At 39.1% G+C, this 23,129-nt stretch overlaps 1 protein-coding gene across 35 annotated transcripts in view; it reads right to left on the bottom strand.

Annotated features, from left to right (window-relative positions):
* Positions 1-23,113, bottom strand: part of Pbrm1 (polybromo 1) — a 103,067-nt gene extending 79,954 nt beyond the window's left edge. For 18 of the 35 annotated variants that reach the window (XM_029469241.2, XM_085828513.1, XM_029469264.2 and 15 more), the window contains exons 1-10: positions 22,991-23,113; positions 19,180-19,319; positions 18,849-18,972; positions 16,418-16,570; positions 14,127-14,224; positions 10,669-10,816; positions 9,058-9,201; positions 5,754-5,870; positions 2,778-2,846; positions 913-1,011 (exon numbers count right to left, since the gene is read on the bottom strand). In XM_029469241.2, coding sequence (XP_029325101.1) covers positions 913-1,011; positions 2,778-2,846; positions 5,754-5,870; positions 9,058-9,201; positions 10,669-10,816; positions 14,127-14,224; positions 16,418-16,570; positions 18,849-18,896 — 876 coding nt within the window. In that variant the 5' untranslated portion in view covers positions 18,897-18,972; positions 19,180-19,319; positions 22,991-23,113. Of the gene's footprint in view, positions 1-912; positions 1,012-2,777; positions 2,847-5,753; positions 5,871-9,057; positions 9,202-10,668; positions 10,817-14,126; positions 14,225-16,417; positions 16,571-18,848; positions 18,973-19,179; positions 19,320-22,639; positions 22,739-22,990 lie in introns of those variants that run through there. The other 17 variants (XM_085828506.1, XM_029469258.2, XM_029469267.2 and 14 more) reach the window with 9 other exon arrangements.
* Positions 23,114-23,129: the final 16 nt, after the last annotated feature.

Raw genomic sequence — 23,129 nt, 5'->3', positions numbered from 1 at the left:
CAAGAGAATGGGAGAATGTACTTTAAAATCAACTGGTAAGGACATGATATCCACAGTATATAAATGACTATTAAATGACAATGAAAAGAGAAGTAACCTAATTTCAAAATGGGCAAAGGGTCAAAATAGACATCTCACCAAAGAGGACAACATCATACACAAATAGCCACTATGTACATAAAAAGATGTTCAATGTTATTAACTATATTAACGAAAAGCAAATCAAAACTATAACATACTGTGATATTCCTAGAATGGCCATAATAAAAGCAAAACTGAAAAGCAGGTGTTTGGTGACAGGAAGACAAACTGCAGTATTTATAGACTGCAGGTGGGAAATGTAAAACATTATGGTTACTCTGGAAGATTCTGCCAATTCTTCAGTAGAATAAATACATAGTTAATGTATGCTCAAGCAATTATATTTCTAAGTATGTACTCAAGTAATATGAAAATGTATGCTCACAAAAGACCTTATATATATGAAGGTTCCTAATTGTATGTTCATAAGAGCTAAAAATGGAAACAACTAAAATGTGTAATAAGCGAATGAAAAAACATATGGCATCATTCGTAAGATATGCTAATTAATGTGATGAAAAAAGACTAAGTACACACAAATTTTAAAACAGTATGCTATACACACACACAAAAAAATCACTCACAAAGGAATCCATGTTATATAAAATTTCCAGAATAGACAAATGTGTAGAGACAGAAAAGTAGATGCACATTGTCTAGGGTTTGGGAAGTTGTAGGGAAATGAAAGTGACTGGTGTAATGGCTACACAACTCTGTAAATACTAAACCACTAAGTTCTATTTTAATGGATGGAATTTAAGGTTATAACAAACATTGGCCCTAAGTTAGTTCCTACGCTCATTGATGAAAATAGCAACAGCAAAAACCAACCTTGAATACTTGAGACCCAGGCTCATTATATGTTTTGGCATTTTTTGCTAGAAGATCTATATCTTTGGCCATTGCGTGTATACTTTTGTAGCTTCCATTCTGTAGTAAACAACAGAAAATAGCAATTCTTCTTAGTAAGAGTTGAATATAACGGTTAAAGAAAAAGACTAAGCATTTTTAAGTTGTCATTATAGTCCAAAATATCACTGGGAAGTACACTTTTGAACAACAACACTTAAAAGTTATTTCCCTCTTTTACAGATTATTACTAGTACTTATTTTACAGGTATATTTTGTGATACATAAAAAACTAGAATCTGGTATTATTTTTATAAAAACAACTTACCATGTAAAAAAAAAAATCAAGTAAGGTAAGTTTTATTTAGCCAGACACTAAGCGCTCGCTCCATGGATCCTCACTCATTAGAGTAGATGCAACAGTGTAAAGTAGCACTTCCTCTATTTACAAGACCACTGAGGCAGAGTGCAAAACCAGTTCTGCTATGTGCCTGAGCACACACATTAAAGCTCATTCAGTCTAAAATAATGCAAGGATACTCATAGAGTTGCTTCACGTTTACAAAAGAAAGGAACATATACACCAGCTAAAAAGTGTATATGACTAAAGACTAGAACTCAGAGATAAACAGGGTAAGTTCTAAGGGATGGAGAAATAAGATTAAGTACAGTGGAGAATTAGAAAGAGTAGCCTCTATCTATCTATCTATCTATCTATCTATCTATCTATCTATCTATCTAATTATCTGTCTATCTATCTATCTATCTATCTATCTATCTATCTATCTATCTAGCACAGGCTCTATCTATCTATCTATCTATCTATCTATCTATCTATCTATCTATCTATCTATCTATCTATCTAGCACAGGCTGCCCAGACAAGGAAAAGACAAATAAGGCAGAATTGAGACCGCCAGGCAAAGACTAGCTAGTGGACAAGGTAATATCCGAACATCCATCTTACATGGAAGGACTCTATGAAATGGTGAGTGGAGCCATTAGACTGAACACTGGCAAACTATTGCTTTGCCAACACTTTAGCTGCAAGGCAAAGGAAAATAACCATGGGCCAGCTAATTCACAATTTAGATCTTGAGTGACTAAAGTCAAGGATGCCAGGATTCATCTCTACTTCTGTGAAGGAGGAGCCTAGCAGCAGGCCAGAAGGCTACCCTGGTTAACAAACAACAGTAGAAATGGCAGTATCACCACAGAGATGATTGTACATAATCTCAAGTGTTTCACTACAATTCTTGAGTTCTGCCTGTTTTCCACAGAGTATTTAGAACGAAAGGAAACACACAGACCAGGTAAAGAGCATAGACAAGTATCTATTTTCATTAACCTTATATTCAAATATCCTAAGCAGCTTTCATTCTAAGATATCCTAAAGCTATTTATTGTCAATGTGCCTGCCTCCTTCACAATCAGAAATGTCTATACCCAGTCCCACTTGTGTAGCTATTTTTTTTTAAAGATTTATTTTTATTTATTATATGTAAGTACACTGTAGCTGTCTTCAGACACCAGAAGAGGTCATCAGATCCCATTACAGATGGTTGTGAGCCACCATGTGGTTGCTGGGAATTGAACTCAGGACCTCCAGAAGAGCAGTCAGTACTCTTAACCACTGAGCCATCTCTCCAGCTCCTTGTGTAGCTATTTATTCATTTTTTTGGCAGGAGAGTGAATTGAACCTAGGACCTTGAACTTAAGCTATACTCATCCTAAAACACAATAAAAATCTACAACTAGAAGAAAAGAACTATCTACTCTGAAACTCCTAAGAAAGTACCTAAGTCAATCTCCTCTAACCCACATGATTACAGATGTCCACCATCATACCTGTATCCTCTGAGCAATGGTCTTGAGATCTATAGGTTCCTTAATTATTGCATAATAGTCTGGATATTGCTGGAAGACAAAAGCAGGTATGTTCAATAAGCTGAAGTACCCAGTTAGAAGGTCAGTCTGTTCTTCAACCAGCAAATTGAGAAACTTTATAAAATTCATTGCTAAAGCATATTGCTATATGCAAAGCAAAAAGAATGTGATTTTTCTTTTCCTTTTCAGGGAAGAGACAGGGTCTCAATATGCAATTTAAGCTAGCTTTAAGCTTTTAAAAAATATATTCATTTTAAATCCCAATGCCACCTCCCCTCACAGCACCCCCTCATGCATAACCTCCCTCAGTTCTCCCCTCCCCTCCTATGAGAAGAGGGAGCTCCTTTTGGGTATCTCCCCCAACTTCTGCACACCAAGTCACTGCAGGATTGAACTTGCAGATGCATCATCTCCCACTGAGGCCAGACAAGGCAGCAGTTAGGGGAATGGGATCCACAGGCAGACAATGGCTCCAGTTGTTGGAGGACCTGCATGAAGACCAAGCTGCACATCTGATATGTGTGTGTGTCTTTGTGTGTGTGTGTGTGTGTGTGTGTGGACTCAGTTCAGCCTGTGCTTGCTCTTTGGTTAGTGGTTCAGCCTCTGGGAGGATCTGAGAGCATCCAGGTTAGTTGACTTTAGCTTCAAACTATTAAAATTCTTCTGCATCAGCTTCCCACTTGGCTGGAATTCTAGGAACACACCAACTGACACAATTCTTTAGGTCAGGGTGAACCCAAGCTTTTCATATTTGCAACACAACACTGGCATCTACAAAACTTGTATTTGACAACTACGAGAGTCAAATTTGCAAACACATACACACTCCTCCCTCACAATACTGTAAAGGTATTTAAATTTTGTGTTAGAACACAGGTGGGATACATCTGTGGAATTCATCTAATCTGAGCTCATCCCAAGAAACAGACACACTGGAAAATGCCCTCACAGTCTTCATGATGCCCCTCACATTCATTTCTCTTAGGCTATCCTACAAATTTTGTCTCTTAAATGACTGAAGTTGACCAAAAATCCAAAGTGGTTTTGTTCACTTTTAAAATTTTTATAACATTTTAAAATTAAAATATTGTTACATCATTTGCCCCCTTCCCTTTCTTCCTTCTAACCCTTTCCATGAATCCCCACCCTCCTTTGCTCTCTTAAATTTATGGCCCCTATTTCCAAATTATTACGTGTGTGAGTATGTCAGTGTGTGAGTGTATGTGTGTATTCTTAAATATAGAAATGCAACCTGCTCAGCCCACATGCTATGTGTGCGTATCAGGACTTGAGTACTGGGTAACCAATTTGGGGGGTTCTTCCCCGGGAAAGACTATTTCTCCTGCTCTCCAAATTTCTCAGTTGACTTAGTTCTCTGACTAGGGTTGAAGACCTATGGGATTTTCCCCTCCACATTAGCATGTTCACTTATGATGTCCTTGCTTCCCTGACATTTCTATAAGACACAATCTCATAGTAAACTTGTGTTCTTCTTGCTCTTACCGTCTTTCCACCATCTCTTCAACTATGATGCCTAAGTAATTTTTGTTCTTGTAGACAGAATGAAAATAAAGTTAAGATCTAAATCAACAGTATCTGAGTTCATGAATTGCCAGAGGTCACCATGAGTTGTCTCCCTCTATCACTTTCATCTCACTTTATGAGACAGGGTCTCACATTAAACCTGAAACTTGCCAATTTTTCTAGACTGGGTAAACAGCAAGACCTAAAATCCTCTTACCTTTGTTAGCTCAGTGCTGGGATTATAGGAGCACAACCATATACAGCTTTTTTTAAGGGTGTTGAAAGCCTACCTCAGGTCCTCAAATGTGTATGTCAAATACTTTACTGACTGATTCATCTTCCCAGTACCAAAAGCTGAGGTACACATACAGGCAAAACATGCATACACATACAAAAGCCTTAAACATTTTGTTTGTTTGTTTGTTTTTTGAGACAGGGTTTCTCTGTGTAGCCCTGGCTGTCCTCGAACTCACTCTGTAGACCAGGCTGGTCTTGAACCCAGAAATCCACCTGCCTCTGCCTCCCAAGTGCTGGGATTAAAGCCGTGTGCCACCACTTAAACAGTTTTAATAGAAGTTATTTATCACTGTGGAGTAAGTGCTGAAATCGAGTTCTTCTTAAAATATACTGTTAGAAAGAACTAAGAGAGTGTTAGGGTCACAGACATCTTTGCAGTGTGAGAAGCTGTAATGAAATCATACTTGTCCTGATACCTTAAAAGGGTCTCACTTATCCAGCAAGTCTCTTCTGTCTTAGGATGGAATACTCAATTTGTCCTTTTCCATCACCAGGACAAAAGGAAACTAAAAGGAGGAAGAATTTATGTGTCGTCTTCTCACCCTATCTCTTGAACAGAGATATATACAACTAATAATCTTTTTTTTTTTAAAGTCAACTTTTGGGGATTGGGCAGATGGCTCAGCAGTTAAGAGCACCTGATGCTCTTGCAGAGAACCGAGAATCCAATCTCTAACCTCCTCTCACACCAGGTACTCATATGGTGTGCATGCATATACATACACACACACACACACACACACACACACACAGAGGCAAACACCTGTACCCATATTTAAAAAGGCACCTCTAATCAAGTAAAATAACAGACTATGTCCTTTGTGTTTCTGCTGAGGCCATGAAGAGTATCACTTGGCCACCTCTGACACTGTCCCTTTTTTTTGTTTTGTTTTGGTTCGAGACAGGGTTTCTCTGTGTAGCCCTGGCTGTCCTGGAACTCACTCTGTAGACCAGGCTGGCCTCGAACTCAGAAATCCACCTGCCTCAAGTGCTGGGATTAAAGGCATGTGCCACCACTACCCAGAAACACTGTCCCTTTAATCTTACTTGTAACTAATAAATAACTCTTCAAGCATTTAAATATTTAATTCGTTTGTCACTGAGCACATCACTTACCACTTTGGAAGGCAGTTTCTGAAAAAGTTCACTGATGAGCCGTCCTGATGGATTTGTGGCTACAACTATGGCTTCAAGAAGCTGCTCCAGGATCTCCTTCAGGTAACCTGGAGAAGACTAGCAGGCAAAAAGGTGAAGAAAGAAAGACAAATCCATAGATAAGTGCCAACTACTAGATAGTTTTTAAGATTACAGCGCTAACTCAGAAGAACAACCACTTAGCAGTATTTATCCTAAGTTCAAGGTTCAAGAGTACCTTGATTGTTAATGGAGAACTACATTAAATTAGTGAAGCTCTTGTAATATTTCTGTAATTAAATCTCTTAGATCAGGTTCTATAATGAATCTTAATTTTGTAATAAATATTATAAAAATATCATATATGTAAATGTAGAAATCTATATCCCTTTGGGATCTGAGCAACTGAGCCATATATAAATACTTAAGTCTGTATATGTGTATGCACACACACACACTTTGCTATAGCAATTCTTCATAGCTCTTCATAGCTCTTCAAATTAAATAAAAACTAGATGGAGATTAAGTACACTCATATACAACATTTCTGTTCTTCAGACCTAGCAACTTGAGTTTAGTCGCACCTAGTTAAGACACTATTCTGATACACAGAATTATGTGCCCCAAACAGTACTTGATCAAAGAAGCCCCATGTTTGTAGAAATCTCTACAATGAGCAACAAGATTGTCTCAAACTAATAATTATTTATAGTAAATAGTACTTCACTTTCAACTCATACTTCTGTGCAGAAGAAAATAAGATTAGTGGTTATTTAGGACCTAAATTATACATGCCCTGGCATTTGACGTCTCAAGTTGTAAAGTCCATGCTGCTTCTTCCCCGCCCAGCCCCACTGCTGAGAGACATTCACAGGTGACACTAACTAGGATACGTGAATACATTTATTCCAGGAGTTGATAAACTATAAGAAAGTTATTCTTAAGTTTCAAGATTAGACATTTAGCTCAGTTGGTAACGTGTCTGCCTAAATACAAGAAGCCCTAAGTTTGATTCCAAGGACCCCATACACTGTACTTGTAGTAAGATTTGGAGGTAGTGAAGGGGGGCAAGATATGATAATAGGAGGCTGAAGATGAACAAAATATGTTATGTAAATCAATGCTAATAAGAATGAGAAATATTTTATTTAAACTAGAAGTCAGGCAGTGATGGTCTGTACATGAGTGGCACTATTAGGAGGTGTAGCCTTGTTGGAATAGGTGTGTCATTGTGAGCATGGGCTTTAATACCCTCACCCTAGCTGCCAGGAAGTCAGTGTTCTGCCAGCAGCTTTAAGATAAAGATGTAGAACTCTCAGCTCCTCCTGAACCATGCCTGCCTGGATGCTGCCATTTTCCCACCTTGATGAAAATGGATTGAACCTCTGAACCTATAAGCTAGACCCAATTAAATGTTAGACTTGTAAGAGTTGCCTTAGTCATGGTGTCTGTTCACAGCAGTAAAACCCTAAGACACAGTCTAAATAAGACAATTTAAATTATATGATAATATATCCTAGAGGGTTTTACAAACTATCTTTGAAAAATCATACATACATAGACGTACAATAAAGTCAAATATTCTATATTCTTTTTTTAATTCATTTTTTTAAAAATTTATTTTTATTTTATGTGCATTGATGTTTTCTGCCTTCAAGTATGTCTGTGCGAAGGTTTTAGATCTTGGAGTTATAGTTGTAGCCCACCATGTAGGTGCAGGGAACTGAATCTGGGACCTCTGGAAGCAGTCAGTACTCTTAACCTCTTAGCCATCCCACTAGCTCCTAAATAATCTATATTCTAACTAAGATTTTATAGCAAAGTAAAATAAAATACAAAAAATTTTAAATAAAAACTAGGTGCTTGAAAGTGCCTTCCTCTTTGAAAAAAAAGCTTGCAGCTATAAAAGAATCTTAAGAGACATAAATATGAATATGTAAGATGTCTCTATTTTTCATCAATTATGCAAATGAAATAAATGGATAAAGATAGGCAAGCCCTTTGTTGGGAAGAGTTTCAGCTGGAAAGGTTGAGAAATGAGAGAAGGTAATGGGGAGTCATAATAAAACAACCTAAAATTCAGTGATTACATGTTTCAAAGTATCAGAAATAAAAATGTAAAAGGCCACAGCCTAAATTTTATTTTTTGTCTAAAGCTATTGAGAGGCCGGGGAACTCAGCAAGCAATATTCTGCTAGTTATTTCTCCTTTATCTGCCTCCTTGGGTACCAAGAACACACATGACACACACAGAGGTAAAACATCCACACACACTGTTTACATTTATTTCTAGGGGGCTGGAGAGAGGGCTCAGTTAAGAGCATTGGCTGCTTTTTCAGAGGGCCCAGGTTCGATTCTTAGCATCCACATGATAGCTCACAACTGTATGTAGTTTCAGTTTCAGGGGATCTAACATCATCACACAGACAGACAAACACCAATACACAGAAAATTTTTAAAAAGAAAAATTTTTTTAAATAAATTTGTTTCTAAGCAAAGGTAAGAGCAAGTGCAAAATCCCAGAGTTCAGAATCCACCTGGCATGTCCTAGGATCAAGCAGTAGATACCTAGTGCAGTGTACTAAAGACAGCTGCTTACAGAGTTTTTATCCTGGTACCAATATTAAGTCCAACTAACTCCTTTAAAGGTATTGATAAAGCAGACCCAGAGTATAACAATTTTTCTCACCTTTACCTTTTCCGCCCCACCCTCTTTCCCAGATGCTGGGCAAAGATGAAGGATGCTCTCCTGGACACTGAGCTGTCTCACTTCCTTTCAAGCCCCTCTCCCCTATGCCATGCAGCTGCCTTTCAACCCACTGCAAAACGAATGCCTTTCTTTCTTCTCCACCTCCAAACTCCCAGCACCTGCCAAGCTTGCCTGCCTTTTTGCTTTTCCTCTCTAGTTCTAACTGTTCTCTAGCTTAAAACAACAAAGCATTCCTAACTAAGGTGACTCAAACTGGCTCTCCGAAATTTTAATCTCAACACTGCCTACCTACATTGATAATCTAGCACTGTTGGACTGAACTAGGCATTGGTAATATCATGGTGTTTAAAACTGAACAAAAAATATGCATTAATATCAAAACAACCCATGGAAACACCCACTGTCCAGGATGTTTAAGATCACATGAAACTGGAGTGTGGCTCTCCAGTTTAATGTTCACTTACACTTTCTAGCACTAACACAATGGCTTCCCACAATAGCCCAGAAGCTGCAACATAGCGCTCCCTCCTCCTCCTCCTTCCCAAGGTCCTCGTGCTGCTGTGTGCTCGAACTTACGCCATCAGCCAGCGTGCCTTGATTGTCTTGCCCATCTTCATCATCATCTTCATCGTCTGCTTCTCCTTTCTGAACAAACTCATTTCTTGTTCGAAGGTACAAATCCCAGAGTTTACAAGCAGCTTTATACTCAGGGGAATCTGGCTATACATTAGCAAAGAGAGAGAAAGGAACATTTACTGTTATTGATGATTCAATCCCTAGTTTTAAATCATCCTGTTTAACAAAGAACTGCTATTTTAAGAGACAAATCTGAAAATACTATTATTATAATTACTTCAAAAAATTTTTTTTCTTCAGAGATTTATTATTATACATAAGTACACTGTAGCTGACTTCAGACGCACCAGAAGAGGGCGTCAGATCTCATTACAGGTGGTTGTGAGCCACCATGTGGTTGCTGGGATTTGAACTCAGGACCTTTGGAATTGTAGTAGGTGCTCTTAATCACTGAGCCACCTCGCCAGCCCTACAGCCTGGTCTACAAAGTGAGTTCCAGGACAGCCAGGGCTACACAGAGAAACCCTGTCTCGAAAAACCAAAAAAAAAAAAAAAACAAAAAAAACAAACAAAAAAAAAAATCAAAATTCTCATGATTAGAAGATATGCACAACTTAGTCCATTTTCTAAAACAAAAAAGAAAAAAATGGCTATTCATTTTAAAGGCATTCTGAAGTAAAGTTACAGAAACACTTGAGGCAGAAGACAAATTATTTCCTAACTTAAAATTAATTATAAAAATTCCAATGTAAAGACCTATTATAAAAGATAGAAATAACTGGTGAAATTATTTCTACTTTGCATTAGACTAACAGCAAACTTCAAAAAACTGAAAGAATTAAGCTACCTAAAAAACAATACCTAAATACACAAAAGCAGAGAAAGTTTTCAAAGTCGAAAAGACGTGAGGAAAGTCTTTGTGGTGTGAATGAAAATGGCCCCACAGGCTCATAGGGAGTGAAACTATTGGACTGTTCTTCCAGGGGTCCCGAGTTCAATTTCCAGCAACCACATGGTGGCTCACCACCATCTGTAATGGTCTGATGCACTCTAATAGTGTGTGTCTGAAGATAGCTGCAGTGTACTCATATAAATAAAAAATAAATAAGTCTTAAAAAAAAAGCACTAGGATTTTTTTGGTTTTGAGGACTCACACAACAGCTCACAACCATCTATAACTTGCTTTAGAGAATGGAATCTCTTCTGGCCTCTATAGGTACTGCATATACATAATGTACTTATATGCATATGGGCAAAATACACTCTTTTTTTTTTTTTCCGAGTCAGGGTTTCTCTGTATAGTCCTGGCTGTCCTGGAACTCACTTTGTAGACCAGGCTGGCCTCAAACTCAGAAATCTGCCTGCCTCTACCTCCCGAGTGCTGGGATTAAAGGCGTGCGCTGCCACGCCCGGCTCACACACATCTTTTTAAGTTACTAGGCGTGATACATGTACCTATAATCCTAGTATTTTGAAGATAGAGGAAAGAGGATCAGAAGCTCAAGTATATAGTATTCCCAAATTAAATAAAAATGTAAAATATAAATGATTTAAAAAAAAAAAACAATTATAAAATTAGATACATTCCAAAACTGATGGATGCCTTCTTACCTTATAGTAGGCCTTTGCATTGTTAAAAAGCAGCTGGAAGTCAGCAGTCAGTAGATTAACATCATCATACTCTTCCATTTTAAGTTTCTGTTGGATTTTCATCAAGTCAATGGGCTGAGAAACCACTTCATAATAGTCTGGTTGATTTCTGTTATAATTTAAGTATGTTTAAATAACACGAATTCAAAGCATATAAAAAGTTTTATTTCAAATCTATCTGTGTAATATCCAACACATGAAATAACAAATCTAATTACAAATTCCTCAAGAGGCTCTCCCTCATTACGAGAAAAGGAAATACCAAAAGCAAGATGCAGGTGTGCTCTCTTTTCAAAATACATACTAACCATACCAAAAAAAAAAAAAATCTAAGTTAACACTGATGATCAGGTTTATATGCCAAATATCTAAGGTTAAATATAAATATAATTATCTAAGGACTAAACCAATGTGAATAGTATCTTCCATAAACTTCCTCATTCCAAAATGGCTTACAACAAAATTCAAAGTTACACAATGAGTCAAGCATAGTGGCACACCCTTAATCCCAGCACTAAAGAGACAGAGGCAGGCAGATCACGGAGTCTGAGGTAAGCCTGGAATACACAGTGAGTTCTAAGACAACTGGAGCTACATAATGAGACCCTGTCTTGAAAAAAAAATTATAAAATAGGTTATTTTTTTCTCACTTAGTAATCACAGGGCCTTTTCTGGCCATGTACTATTACTTCTATGAAGTATAATCAACTAATAATAGAAAGGAGACAGATGCTTACCAAATTTAAAAGATCTAAAACTGTGTGTAAATACGATGGTCTAAGAACAATAAACACAAAATCCCGACAGTGGGGATAGGGATGTAACTCTGTGGAGGGTCCTTGCCTAGAATGAGCAAGGCAGGGCTGCTGAGATGGCACAGTGGTTAAGAACATCGACTGCTCTTCCAAAGGTCATAAGTTCAAATCCCAGCAACCACATGGTGGCTCACAACCATCCATAACATAATCTGATGCTCTCTTCTGGAGTGTCTAAAGACAGCTACAGTGTATTTACATATAATAAATAAATAAACAAATATTTAAAAAAAAAAAAAAAGAATGAACAAGGTCCTGGTTCAACCCTCAACACCATCAAGGGGGAAAGAGATGGAAACCCAGGATAGTGACAAGAAATACACCCCGGAAAGTAGACACACAGAGGGACACAAAGGAATTTCAGAGACAATTATGAGAATTAAGTTCCTAAGATAATTTCTTAGGGCTCATGACATTTATTATTTTCTGTTTTTTTTCTAAAGGAGTTCCACAAAACAAGCAAACCTAAAAATAATCTAAGTGATTACTTTCTCCAACAGGGTTATTTAGCTCCCTTTTAGATGTGTAACAGTAAAGTGAACACAGTCAAACACTGTCGTGGTCACAAACAATGCCTTTGGAGAGTTTATAGTCATTTTCCATTATGTATATCTGCTTTAAAAAAAAAAGTTTAAGCCTGTCATAAAAGTTCTAAGAACGTGAATCAGCAAATCAGCAAACTATTAAACAGAGAAGGACAATACATGCTCCTAACCCTGATAACCTCAGTCCAATCTCCAGAACCTAAATACTGGAAGGAAAACCTAAACAACTCCTCCACGTTGTTCTCTGACCTCCAGACATGTACACTTGAATGAACGTGTGCACAAAATTTAATAAATGTTAAAAAGTGTACTTTTAATGTTAAGAACATTCTAAAAAACTTATTTTCCAAAACAACTGAGTTAAGCGCTGACATATGTTTGAGTACTGATTTCCTACAATCAAGGGACCACTATTCAAAACCAGGAAACAAACTTGGCTATGGTACCATCTTATCTGTTTATTCTATTTATATTCTGCCAGCTATTCCAATCTTGTCCTTCACAGTGAAAAAAAATGAGTACAGAAATCCTGCTTTCATTTTATTTTCTTAGTTTCTTTCATTCTAAATAACTACTCAGCTTTCCTTGATTTTTCATATATTTTTGAAGATTACAGGCTAGCTATTTTGTAAAGCATTACTCAACTGGAGTGCTTCTTCTGGCTTCCTTTGAAAATACAGCCTTGTTCTTTACAGAACAGATTGTGGTAGAGATGATGTGGCAATACTCACACAATTTTACCAGCTTGCACATGGTTTTGTCTTATTCTATTAATCTGATAAGGTTACCTCTGATCATTTGATCATAGCAGTGTTTGCTAGGTTTCTCTACTGCTTCATTTAAACAGGGAAATACAGTCAGAAAGCCCATTCTTAGTCATACTTTCAATTTATTCATTTTTTATTTTCATATGGATTCCTGAGTTACTACTTTACCAAATAGGTTAAAGGTTATAATGATAGCAATGATTATTATTTTTGAGACAGGGTCGCAACTAGGTAGCCCTGGCTGTCCTGAATCTCACTATGTAGGCCAGGCTGGTCTTGAATTCACACATATCTTCCCACCTCTCATGCCATCACATACAGCCTATGTTATTATCAAACTGCTTCAATGTCTGGTGAGTGGGTGTTTTGTTAGGGTACTTCTATATTTTGTTTTAATTTTTCATGTTTTGAGACAGGGTTTCACTATATAATCCAAGCTGACCTAGAATCTACTATGTAGCTCAGGTAGGCCTCCCAATCATGATCCACCTGCCCCAGTCTCAGCTGACAGTATCTATTTTCTATGTTCTTCTAACATGCTCCCATCACTTTCCATGTACTTAAATATTTCCTGACACCAAAGAGTTCTCCAGTATCATCCCAGTCTCTGCTGAGTGCTGTATATGCTCATTTCATGCTGTGTCAGTAGAAAGAGCTAGGGAATACAGATATGCTTATAAATAAATACACTTGCAAAGATCTCTGAACCTACATACATTAAAAACCATGAAAATCAACTCCTGCAACATCTCCATATACACAATGTAGCATACACACACACGCAAATAAATATCTTGATGAATAAAACTGAAATTAAGATAAAAAAAAAAAGACTAAAATTGAACCCCAGACTTAGCCCACTCCTTATGAAAGAATACTTAATTACCAAACACCCTAACTTTAGACCCCGTGTCAAATCTTCCCAATTGCTGGGCAGTGGTGGCGCACGCCTTTAATTCCAGCACTTGGGAGGCAGAGGCAGGTGGATTTCTGAGTTCGAGGTCTATAGAGTGAGATCCAGGACAGCCAGGGCTATACAGAGAAACCCTGTCTTGAAAAACAAAACAAGGGCCGGGCGTGGTGGCGCACGCCTTTAATCCCAGCACTTGGGAGGCAGAGGCAGGCGGATTTCTGAGTTCGAGGCCAGCCTGGTCTACAGAGTGAGTTCCAGGACAGCCAGGACTACACAGAGAAACCCTGTCTCGAAAAACCAAAAAAAAAAAAAAAAAAAAAAGAAAAACAAAACAAAACAAACAAAAATTCTTCCCACTTATCTAAGTTTCCCACCTCACCTCCGCTTTGGAGCCCTAATGAACAGCTCACAGAGGAGTCTGCCCTGTTCATCCTTATAGTCTCGGATGGTGTTATAGAGTTCATGGCACACAGCAATCTACACAAAGGAAGAAAAGAAAAAGAATCACCAAACAACATCCAATGAAGGCCTATCACCAATTCCTTAATAAAAACATCTCCAGAAAAGGAAAAGAGAGAAGAAAAGGAAAACCTCCAAAGTACCCAACGGGGTCCCCAGTCTGCTACATGCTGAGAGGACATAGTTTTTAAATAATGTTTGGGAGGCAGAAGTAGGAGGTAGCTCCAATTTAAGGCCTACCTGGTCTACAGAGTGAGTTGTAGGCCAGCCAGGGCTATCTATATAGTAAGACCCTGCCTCAAAACAACAAAATAAATATATAAATAAACTAACAGAAAATACTCCTAAGTTTTTGTAACTTTTATTAGATCTGTGTCCCCCACCTTCATTTCCTGGTACTAAGATCACAGGTATTCATTACTATGTCTGATTCTGACTTTCTTTTAAACTAAATCAGCTTATTGGCTTATATAACTCTCCTGTTTAAAAATAATCTAACTTAAAAAAATAAATGTTTGGGGGTCTAGAGAGATGGCTCAGCGGTTAAGAGTGCTGACTGCTCTTCCAGAGGTCCTGAGTTCAATTCCCAGCAACCACATAGTGGCTTGCAACCATTTGTAATGGGATCCTATGCCCTCTTCTGGTGTGTATGGTATGTATTCACATACATAAAGTAAGTAAATCTACAAAAGATAAAAAAAGGAAAGCTGGAGCTAGAGAGATATCTCCATGGTTAAGAATTCTAGCTGCTCTTTCAAAGGACCTGAGTTTGATTTCCAGCACCTACATGGCAGCTCATAACTGCCTTCAGCTTGAGGTCTAGGGTGTCTGACACCCTCTTTTGGTCTCCAAGGACACAATGCCTTTACATACAGGCAAAAAATTCATACTCATAAAAAAATTTAAAAAATAATTTTTAAAAAGCCACCTAAGGGGGAGGGGTATGGGATAGGGGACTTGTAGAGGGAAAACCGGGAAAGGGGTAACATTTGAAACGTAAATAAAAATAAAGCCACCTAAGCTGGGCATTAGGGAAACACAACTTTAATTCTAGTACTGAGAGTCTAAGACAAGAGGACTATGCACTCAAGCATGCACATTAACCTACTAAGCTAACTCACTCACTCCTCTTTTCCCACGTGACATACTCTTCATCTTAGACCCTCCTACTAGGTGCCAGTGCTTTATTGGAATCTATGCTTCATGTGAAAATGGAGATAGAAGGGCTGGTGAGATGGCTCAGTGGGTAAGAGCACCTGACTGCTCTTCCGAAGGTCTGAAGTTCAAAACCCAGCAACCACATGGTGGCTCACAACCATCCGTAATGAGATCTGACTCCCTCTTCTGGAGTGTCTGAAGACAGCTACAGTGTACTTACATATAATAAATAAATAAATCTTTAAAAAAAAAAGAAAAAAGAAAATGGAGATAGAGCCGGGTGTGGTGGCGCACGCCTTTAATCCCAGCACTCGGGAGGCAGAGGCAGGTGGATTTCTGAGTTCGAGGCCAGCCTGGTCTACAAAGTGAGTGCCAGGACAGCCAGGGCTACACAGAGAAACCCTGTCTCGAAAAACCAAAAAAAAAAAAAAAAAAAAAGAAAAGAAAATGGAGATAGCCTCAGATGTAGTCATATTTCAATAACTTGAACAGTGCTCACAACTTGCTGCCAACCCTGACCTGAGCTGGATCCTAGAACCCACATGGTAAAAGATGACGACTTGACTCCCTCAAGTTGCCCACTCCCCTCTACACTGGCCACAGCACATATATTCAGTGCTCACCACATACCCCCCCCCCCCGTTTTTTTAAACATTTATTTATTTAATGTATGAGTGTCCTATCTGCATGTACACCTGCATGCCAGAAGAGGGCACCAGATCCCATCACAGATGGTTGTGAGTCATCATGTGCTTGCTGGGAATTGAACTCAGAACCTCTGGAAGAGTAGCCAAAGCTCTTAACTGATGAGCCATCTCTCTAGCCCCTAACCACGTATTTTTTTGTTGAACAAATATATAACACAACGCACTAATATTTTAACTTCAAAATATTAAATGATACCATTACTGTTAAGACTTGTGGCTATAAATATACTTCTATACACCTATCAAACCAGTTGGGGGGGAAAGGCCATGTAGATGTTCAACTGCTTCAAAGGAAGGGTAGGATTACCATGGGAAAGCGGGCAGAAGCCATGACTTAGATACTTACAGGATCTACAGTTGGAAGATTGGACAGTCTTCTCCTTTTCCTGCTTGGGCCTGGTGTAGGCACAGAATGGTGCCCGTCATCAAAGTCTCCACTGACACTGCTGGAAGGAGAGGTGGCTCTTCTTCTCTTGGAACCCATGGAATCCAACTTCTTCTGTAAGAAATAATTAGCTAAGTTCTTATATTTAATCTTTAACAATGTCAACAAACTCTTAGCAGGGCACATATCACCAAACTTCTCATTCATTTAAGATAGCTGATAGGGTTTTCCCCAGAGGAATTGAACTAGCTCTAAGTTCTTTTGTTAATTTAAGTGCTAGACCTCAATGATTTTTAGCCTTTTACTTATCAGAATGCTGTACCATCACATTTGTATGTCAATAAATCTAAATTAGCCATTTCTTGCTCCAGATTTATCTTGGAATGTGGCTTCCTAATTCATGTATAGTCATTTTTTTTAAAAAAATATTATTTTTGATGTGTACAGGTGTTTTGCCTGTGTAAGTATCTGTGCACCACATGTGTGCCTGATGCTGGAGGAGACCAGAAGAATGTATCAGATCTCCTGCAACTGGAGATACAAATGGTTGTAGGCTGCCAAGTAGGTGCAGGGAAATAGCCCCAGGTTCTCTGGAAGAGCAGCCAGCACTTAAACACTGAGTCATCTTTCTAGTCCTCTAGTCTTTAATAGTGCACTGGAAGCACTGATCCCTAAGACCCTGAGGCAGCCAGATACACGTGGGGACTCTAAGGTCATTAGGAAGGGTTAGTCACTTCAGCTGCTTTCCTGAATGTAACTAATACCTCAGTGGGCCACAGTGTAGAAAATGAAACTAAGAAGCAGTATCTGAGGCAAAGGGGATGGAACAGTAAACTTTTTAGCACTGGAGAAGTACCCTAAAATTAACACCTTGAAAATGAATTATCCTCTTAAAGCAGAATTCATAAAAATACCTCTGTGAAGCAATGTAAGTTTTGTTTTATCTGGGAAGAAATAGCAACTTGTACAGTGAACTCTTCTATTAAGTCTTTCCTTTCAGTAAGAGATGTCCACTATACTCACAGATTTTGGAAAATAGCTTTAAGTCTTATTAGACGATCTGGAAGAACATGCTATACACATGGGTTCTTGGGTAACAAATGTGTAGACATTTAGAAACACAAACACTTGCTTTTAGCTTGACTGACATTTCTGTTTGTCTGCTAACTTCAGCATTTTTATTGTTATTTGCAGTACTAGGGGCTAAATGTAGTACCTTTCACATGATAGGAAAGTGCTCTAACACTGAGCCCTATCACTAATACAAAAGAAACTCTGTGTGTGTGTGTCTGTCTGTCTGTCGGTGTGTGTGCAGGACATAGGTTGATGTTGGATGTCTCTGTTTAGCACTTTCCCCTAACCCAGAGAATATCTAGTCAGTCAGTGCCTGAGACCTACTTGTCTGCTCCTCCAGTGAAGGGGCTACAGACACTGCCACCCACACATGGCTTTTATGTGGGTGCTGGGGATCCAAAGTCAGATCCTCATTTTTGCACGAGAACTTGAACCACTGAGATACCTTCCAAATCCTATAAGACACTATTCTTTGATAGATGCAGTGGTGCAAGCCTTTAACCCCAGCACTTGAGAAGAAAGGCAGAGGCAGGGGGAATCTCTGTGTGCTCAAGGCCAGAATGGTCTACATATTGACATCTAGGTCAGCCAGGGCTACATACTACCTCAAATAAAAAAAGAAAAATAAACTACTTTTTAACTTTACAATATACGCATTTGGCTATAATGTAAGAAGTGCAACCACAGAAATAAATTACTATAGTTAAAGGGTATAAACCCAAGGAAGTCCTACAATGCTTATATAATTTAACAGTAGTATCAAATAGTGCATTGTAATTTCAAAGGACTTTCCTAAAGCTAATAGTAAAATAGACTTATGTTTCACTCAACTAAATAAACAACAGTAGACCAGTGGCTGCCAGTACTACAGAAAGAAAACTGGGGATCTCCAGGAAATAGAAAGCAAGAACAAAACAAACAAAAAAATCCGTTGAGCAACTAAGAAACAAGAAGAGTCTTCTGTCTCTTGCTTTGAACTATAAAGTTTACACACTGTTTAAAACAGAACCCACAGTGATCATGTTCCTTCTTCTAGGCTTTCGTTTATTACCAAGTATATTAGTTTGAAATTGACTAAAAGTGGTTAACAGCTTCTAAAACCTTAAGTCAAGAACACTCAGGTTCTGTTGTTGTTATAAAAGACTGCTAACTGGCCACAATGCCACAACTTAATCAAATTAAGGACTAATCCTTGGAAACACTCTGATAAACACAGGAGGGACTCAGATGGGAAGAAATACTATAAAATTTAGAATGCTGAAGGGAAAAGGTAAAGAACGACAGAAAGAGGAAAGGGTGAAGATGATCAGTAATTTACCAGCTTTACCAGAGCACAACCAGCGCCTCGAAAAGCCAATCTCCTCATTATGTCTGCAGGCCAACTGAAGCCCGTGAGAGAAGGGAGGGCTTTAGAAGGGCTTATTCAGTTAGTCTATTCAGAACTGAAAGAGAAGAACAAAGCAGAGAAAGGGGAAATAGGGGTATAAATGAGTTACAAACAGACAGAAAACATACATTCAAATAGAATTGCTAAAGTGAGAGATACAGGCACATCAATCAGCTCTCAGGTGCACCTGACATTTCTTTCCTTTAACAACCCAATGCTTCCACATGCTTAGAAATGTCTCACTGAGTTCACCTTTACTCACATGAAATGACTGTCAACTCCAGGAATGAAGCATGCCTGCCCAAGTGCCCCCTAGTCAATAAGAGCAGAGTTCAATCACAGAGCTGGAATGGAGAGTGCACACATGTGGGAGGTTCACATGTGACACCAAGTGTTGGCAAGCTGGAACAAACCAAGAACGGCTCATGAGAGCAAACTCTACAAAATTCTTCCTCCCCTCCACCCAAGCATCAGAGAAAAACACTTCTTTCCAAAAGCTCTATCTGCACTGGAAAGACACAGCATTTAAGTTTTAACAGGGCTTTAAAAAGTCTTCAATTATCTTGGCAATTCAAAATAACTGCTTTTTATAACACACTGGAAAACAAATGACAAAAAATGTAAATTATTAGTTTTGAATATATTGTAATTTTAGATGACACAACAACCCAGATCCCTTAATCTTTAACACACTTTCAAAAGATAAAAGATACAAGAGAGGGCTTTTTAAAAATATTTTCTTATCCGAAGTATACACATTATAACATGTAATGTGAAGCAATCGATCCACACTTGGGCGTCAGACCGTCCACTCTAGTTATCTGTATGATGCTAGCCAAACCTCAGCTCAGATCTGTTTCTTCATCTTCAAATGCAAACAAGGGCGGAGCAATAGCTAAGTTGGAAGAGTGGTTGCCTAGCAGATTAGAAGGCCCCAGGTTCAATCCCAGCACCACATGGAACTGGGCATGGTGGTACACACATGGAATACTACCATTAAGAAAGTGGAAACAGAAGTATCAGTTCAATGTCATCTCAAAACAAACAAACAAACAAACAACACCCAAAATGAAAACAGTAAAGTGTACCTATAACCTTTTGGCAGTGAAGAAATAACACACATGAAATTACTTTGAAATTTCAAAGCAAAACTCTTAAGTTCCCTAGGCACAAGAATTGGGTCCTCTAGATTTTTGTATCCCATTCTATAAAATAGTGCTAGATATAAACTAAATGTTCTGAAAATGCATATGAAATGTTTAAAACAAAATTTTGCATAATTTAAAAACAGTCTCTAAATACTACTTCTTTATTTCTTCATCCATAAGCAGAAAACAAGTGATTCTGGGATTTAATTTCAGATGTTAGGATGGCCTTATTTACAGTAAAAAATGCAAGTGTCTGACAATGAATCTGGACACTCCCAGTGCACAATAAATACTTCAGAAGTCTGGGGAGAGAGGAAACTCAAAGTCCTTGCCATGCAAGCATGAGGGCCTGAGTTCAGATCCCCAGGACCCACATCAAAAGCTAGGCACAACTGTGTGGCCCTCTGACCCCATCACTAAAGGTGCAGAGGAGGTGTAAAGACATTAAGATCACTGGGGTTTGCTGACGGTCAGCCTAGTCAAACCTCAGCAAACTCCAGGTATATAATGAGAGAATTTGTCTTCAAAAATAAGGTAGCCCTGGAGAGATGGCTCAGAGGTCAAAAGCACTGGTTACACTTCTGTTGTGCTTGAATTAGATTTCTAGCACCCACATGGCAGCCATAACCATCTGTAACTCCAGTTCCAGGGGACCCTCTTCTGATTTCTTGAGGCACAGCCATACATGGAGACAAAATATCCACACACATAAGATAAAAATGAATAGATCTTAATATAAATTAAAAAAAAAATCAAACAATAGAAAGACAATGCCATGGATCTCTAGGCATATATATACCAAGTAAGTCTTTTAAAGAGTACTTAAGAATATGGAACTGTGGGGGCTGGAGAGATGGCTCTGTGGTTAAGAGCACTAACTGCTCTTCCAGAGGTCCTGAGTTCAATTCCCAGCAACCAGATCTCACAACCATGTAATGGGAACTGATGCCCTCTTCTGGTGTGTCTGACTGAAGACAGCTATGGTATACTCATATACATAAAATAAATATTAAAAAAAAAAAAAGAATATGGAACTGTTGTAAGTACCTAGTATAGCCAAATACCTGACAACATACTTCATACTTTTAGGATTGTGTTTTTTAGTAATATTCAGCATTGTAACAAATACTTAAAACAAAAATTGTGGTAACAAGTAGGCAATTACCATCCTACTTCTCAGAGGAAAACCACCTTCACCACTGCCACTCAGAGCCTTTAATATTGACCTATTCCTTATGTTATCTTTTGTTGTTGTTGTTTTCTCTCCTTTTCTTTTTGCAACAGGGTCTCATCCATACCAAATTAGTCTTGAACTCAGGGCTTGAATTTCTGAGCCTCCTGCCTCCACATGCTAAATGCTGGGATAGCATGTACCGCCTTGTCCAGTTTTATGTAGTACTAAGGAACTGAACCTAGTGCTTCACAAATATATCAGATTCTCTACCAACTCAACTACATTTCAACCCAACTATGTTTCCCATAAATGGAGTGATATAAAAATGAAGAGAGGGTTACTAAGTCAGCACTCTCTTTCATGATGTTTGATGTCTTCCTAACAGTCTACTAGATGGGTCTATAGCTTGGGGATTTGGGGAATGCATTAGTACTTGAGCTACGTTTCACACTCTAAGGTGCATCTGCACATACAGGTGTTACTGTTTTGATCCCAAACATGTCTTCAGAAGTTACTATCCTCACTTCCCCCATCCTCCAGCAGTGGCACATGCCTGTAAACCTAGCATTCAGGAGACTGAGGCAGGTGATCCTGAAGTCTGAGGTAAATCTAGCAGCAAAGTAAGGCCACTTCAAAGATAAACGAGGATACTTTCCAATCTTTCATTTTGGATCTTAAAAAATACTAAGGCAAAAGCTATGTTCCTCAATATTTGGAATCCAATATGCTTCTGAATTACTTTTGGGGAAAAAAAGCCTACTTACAAATGGGTTAAGAAAGAAACTTATAACCACTTTTTTTGTTTTACTGGCAGGTCTCACTATGTAAACCAAGTACACTGGAACTTGCCATACTCCCAACTCAAGAGCTAGAACAGGTGTTTTCTACTGTGCCTGGATCCTACAGTAAGTTTTGAAAAGTTTGGATTAAGATAGCATATTCCACCATACGCTTCTACAGTTAGTCTTCGAATTCCTACATCCGGTCTATTGTGTATTTGTCATTTGTTTTCCAGGAATTTTATATTTTTGTCCCCCCTTTGATATCAAATTTTCTTAAGACTCACTTCTTCAGAAAACAAAACTTTGAAGCGGAAAATACTTTTAAAACCAGAAAATACAGTTTACAAAAACTCAACTCGCCGTGACGGTACAAATGAGAAGCTTAAGTACCTAGCCTGGACCAAAAAAAAAAAAAAAAAAAAAATATATATATATATATATATATATATATATATATATATATATATATATTCCGTTTGGGCAATCATTGGGAAAGAAAAAAACAAAAACAAAAACTCAATAGGGAGTTTTTTTGCCGAACGCACAAGAAACCAAAAAAAAAAAAAAAAAAAAAAAAAGAGGCCTTGAGAGGCGGAGGAAAAGAAGAGTTCGCCCGACCTGTCACTGGTTCTGGGGCTAAAGGAAACGTTGACAGCTTTGAAGGGGCCCGCGACGGGCGGGAAAGAACAGCGAGGGGAGTTTCCGGGCCGCTCTGCCTTTGTCCCGGCAGCAGGTGCGGCCGGGCTGCTGGGCCTGTCTGGAGGCCCCGCCGCCGGGCCTATCCCGAGGCCCCGCCGCCGTGCCGCGCCCCGCCCCGCGCCCTGCCCGACCAGCGCGTCCGCACCACGGGGCGGGGCCTCCGCCGCGACTCCCGCCCGCCCGCCCGCCCGCCCGCCCGCCCGGGCGGACACAAAGGCCCGGCAGCCGGCCGAGGAGGGGCGGCCCCGCCCGCCCCGGGCCCGGCCTTACCCCGCCGCTCCGCCGCCTGCAGCCCCGGCCGCGGTCCCCGACCGCCGAGCCCCGCCCCGTGGCCGCCACGGCTGCTAGCGCTCCTCTGGCCGCGGCCGTCTCTCCGGCACCCGCCGCCCTCACCGCCCTCACCCCTCCC

This window comes from Mus caroli, unplaced genomic scaffold, assembly GCF_978045245.1.
Source record: "Mus caroli unplaced genomic scaffold, Mus_caroli_1 scaffold_12, whole genome shotgun sequence".
Lineage (NCBI taxonomy): Eukaryota > Metazoa > Chordata > Mammalia > Rodentia > Muridae > Mus > Mus caroli.
The sequence above is the reverse complement of the archived record's forward strand: the minus strand, read 5'-3'. Positions and strand labels throughout refer to the sequence as shown.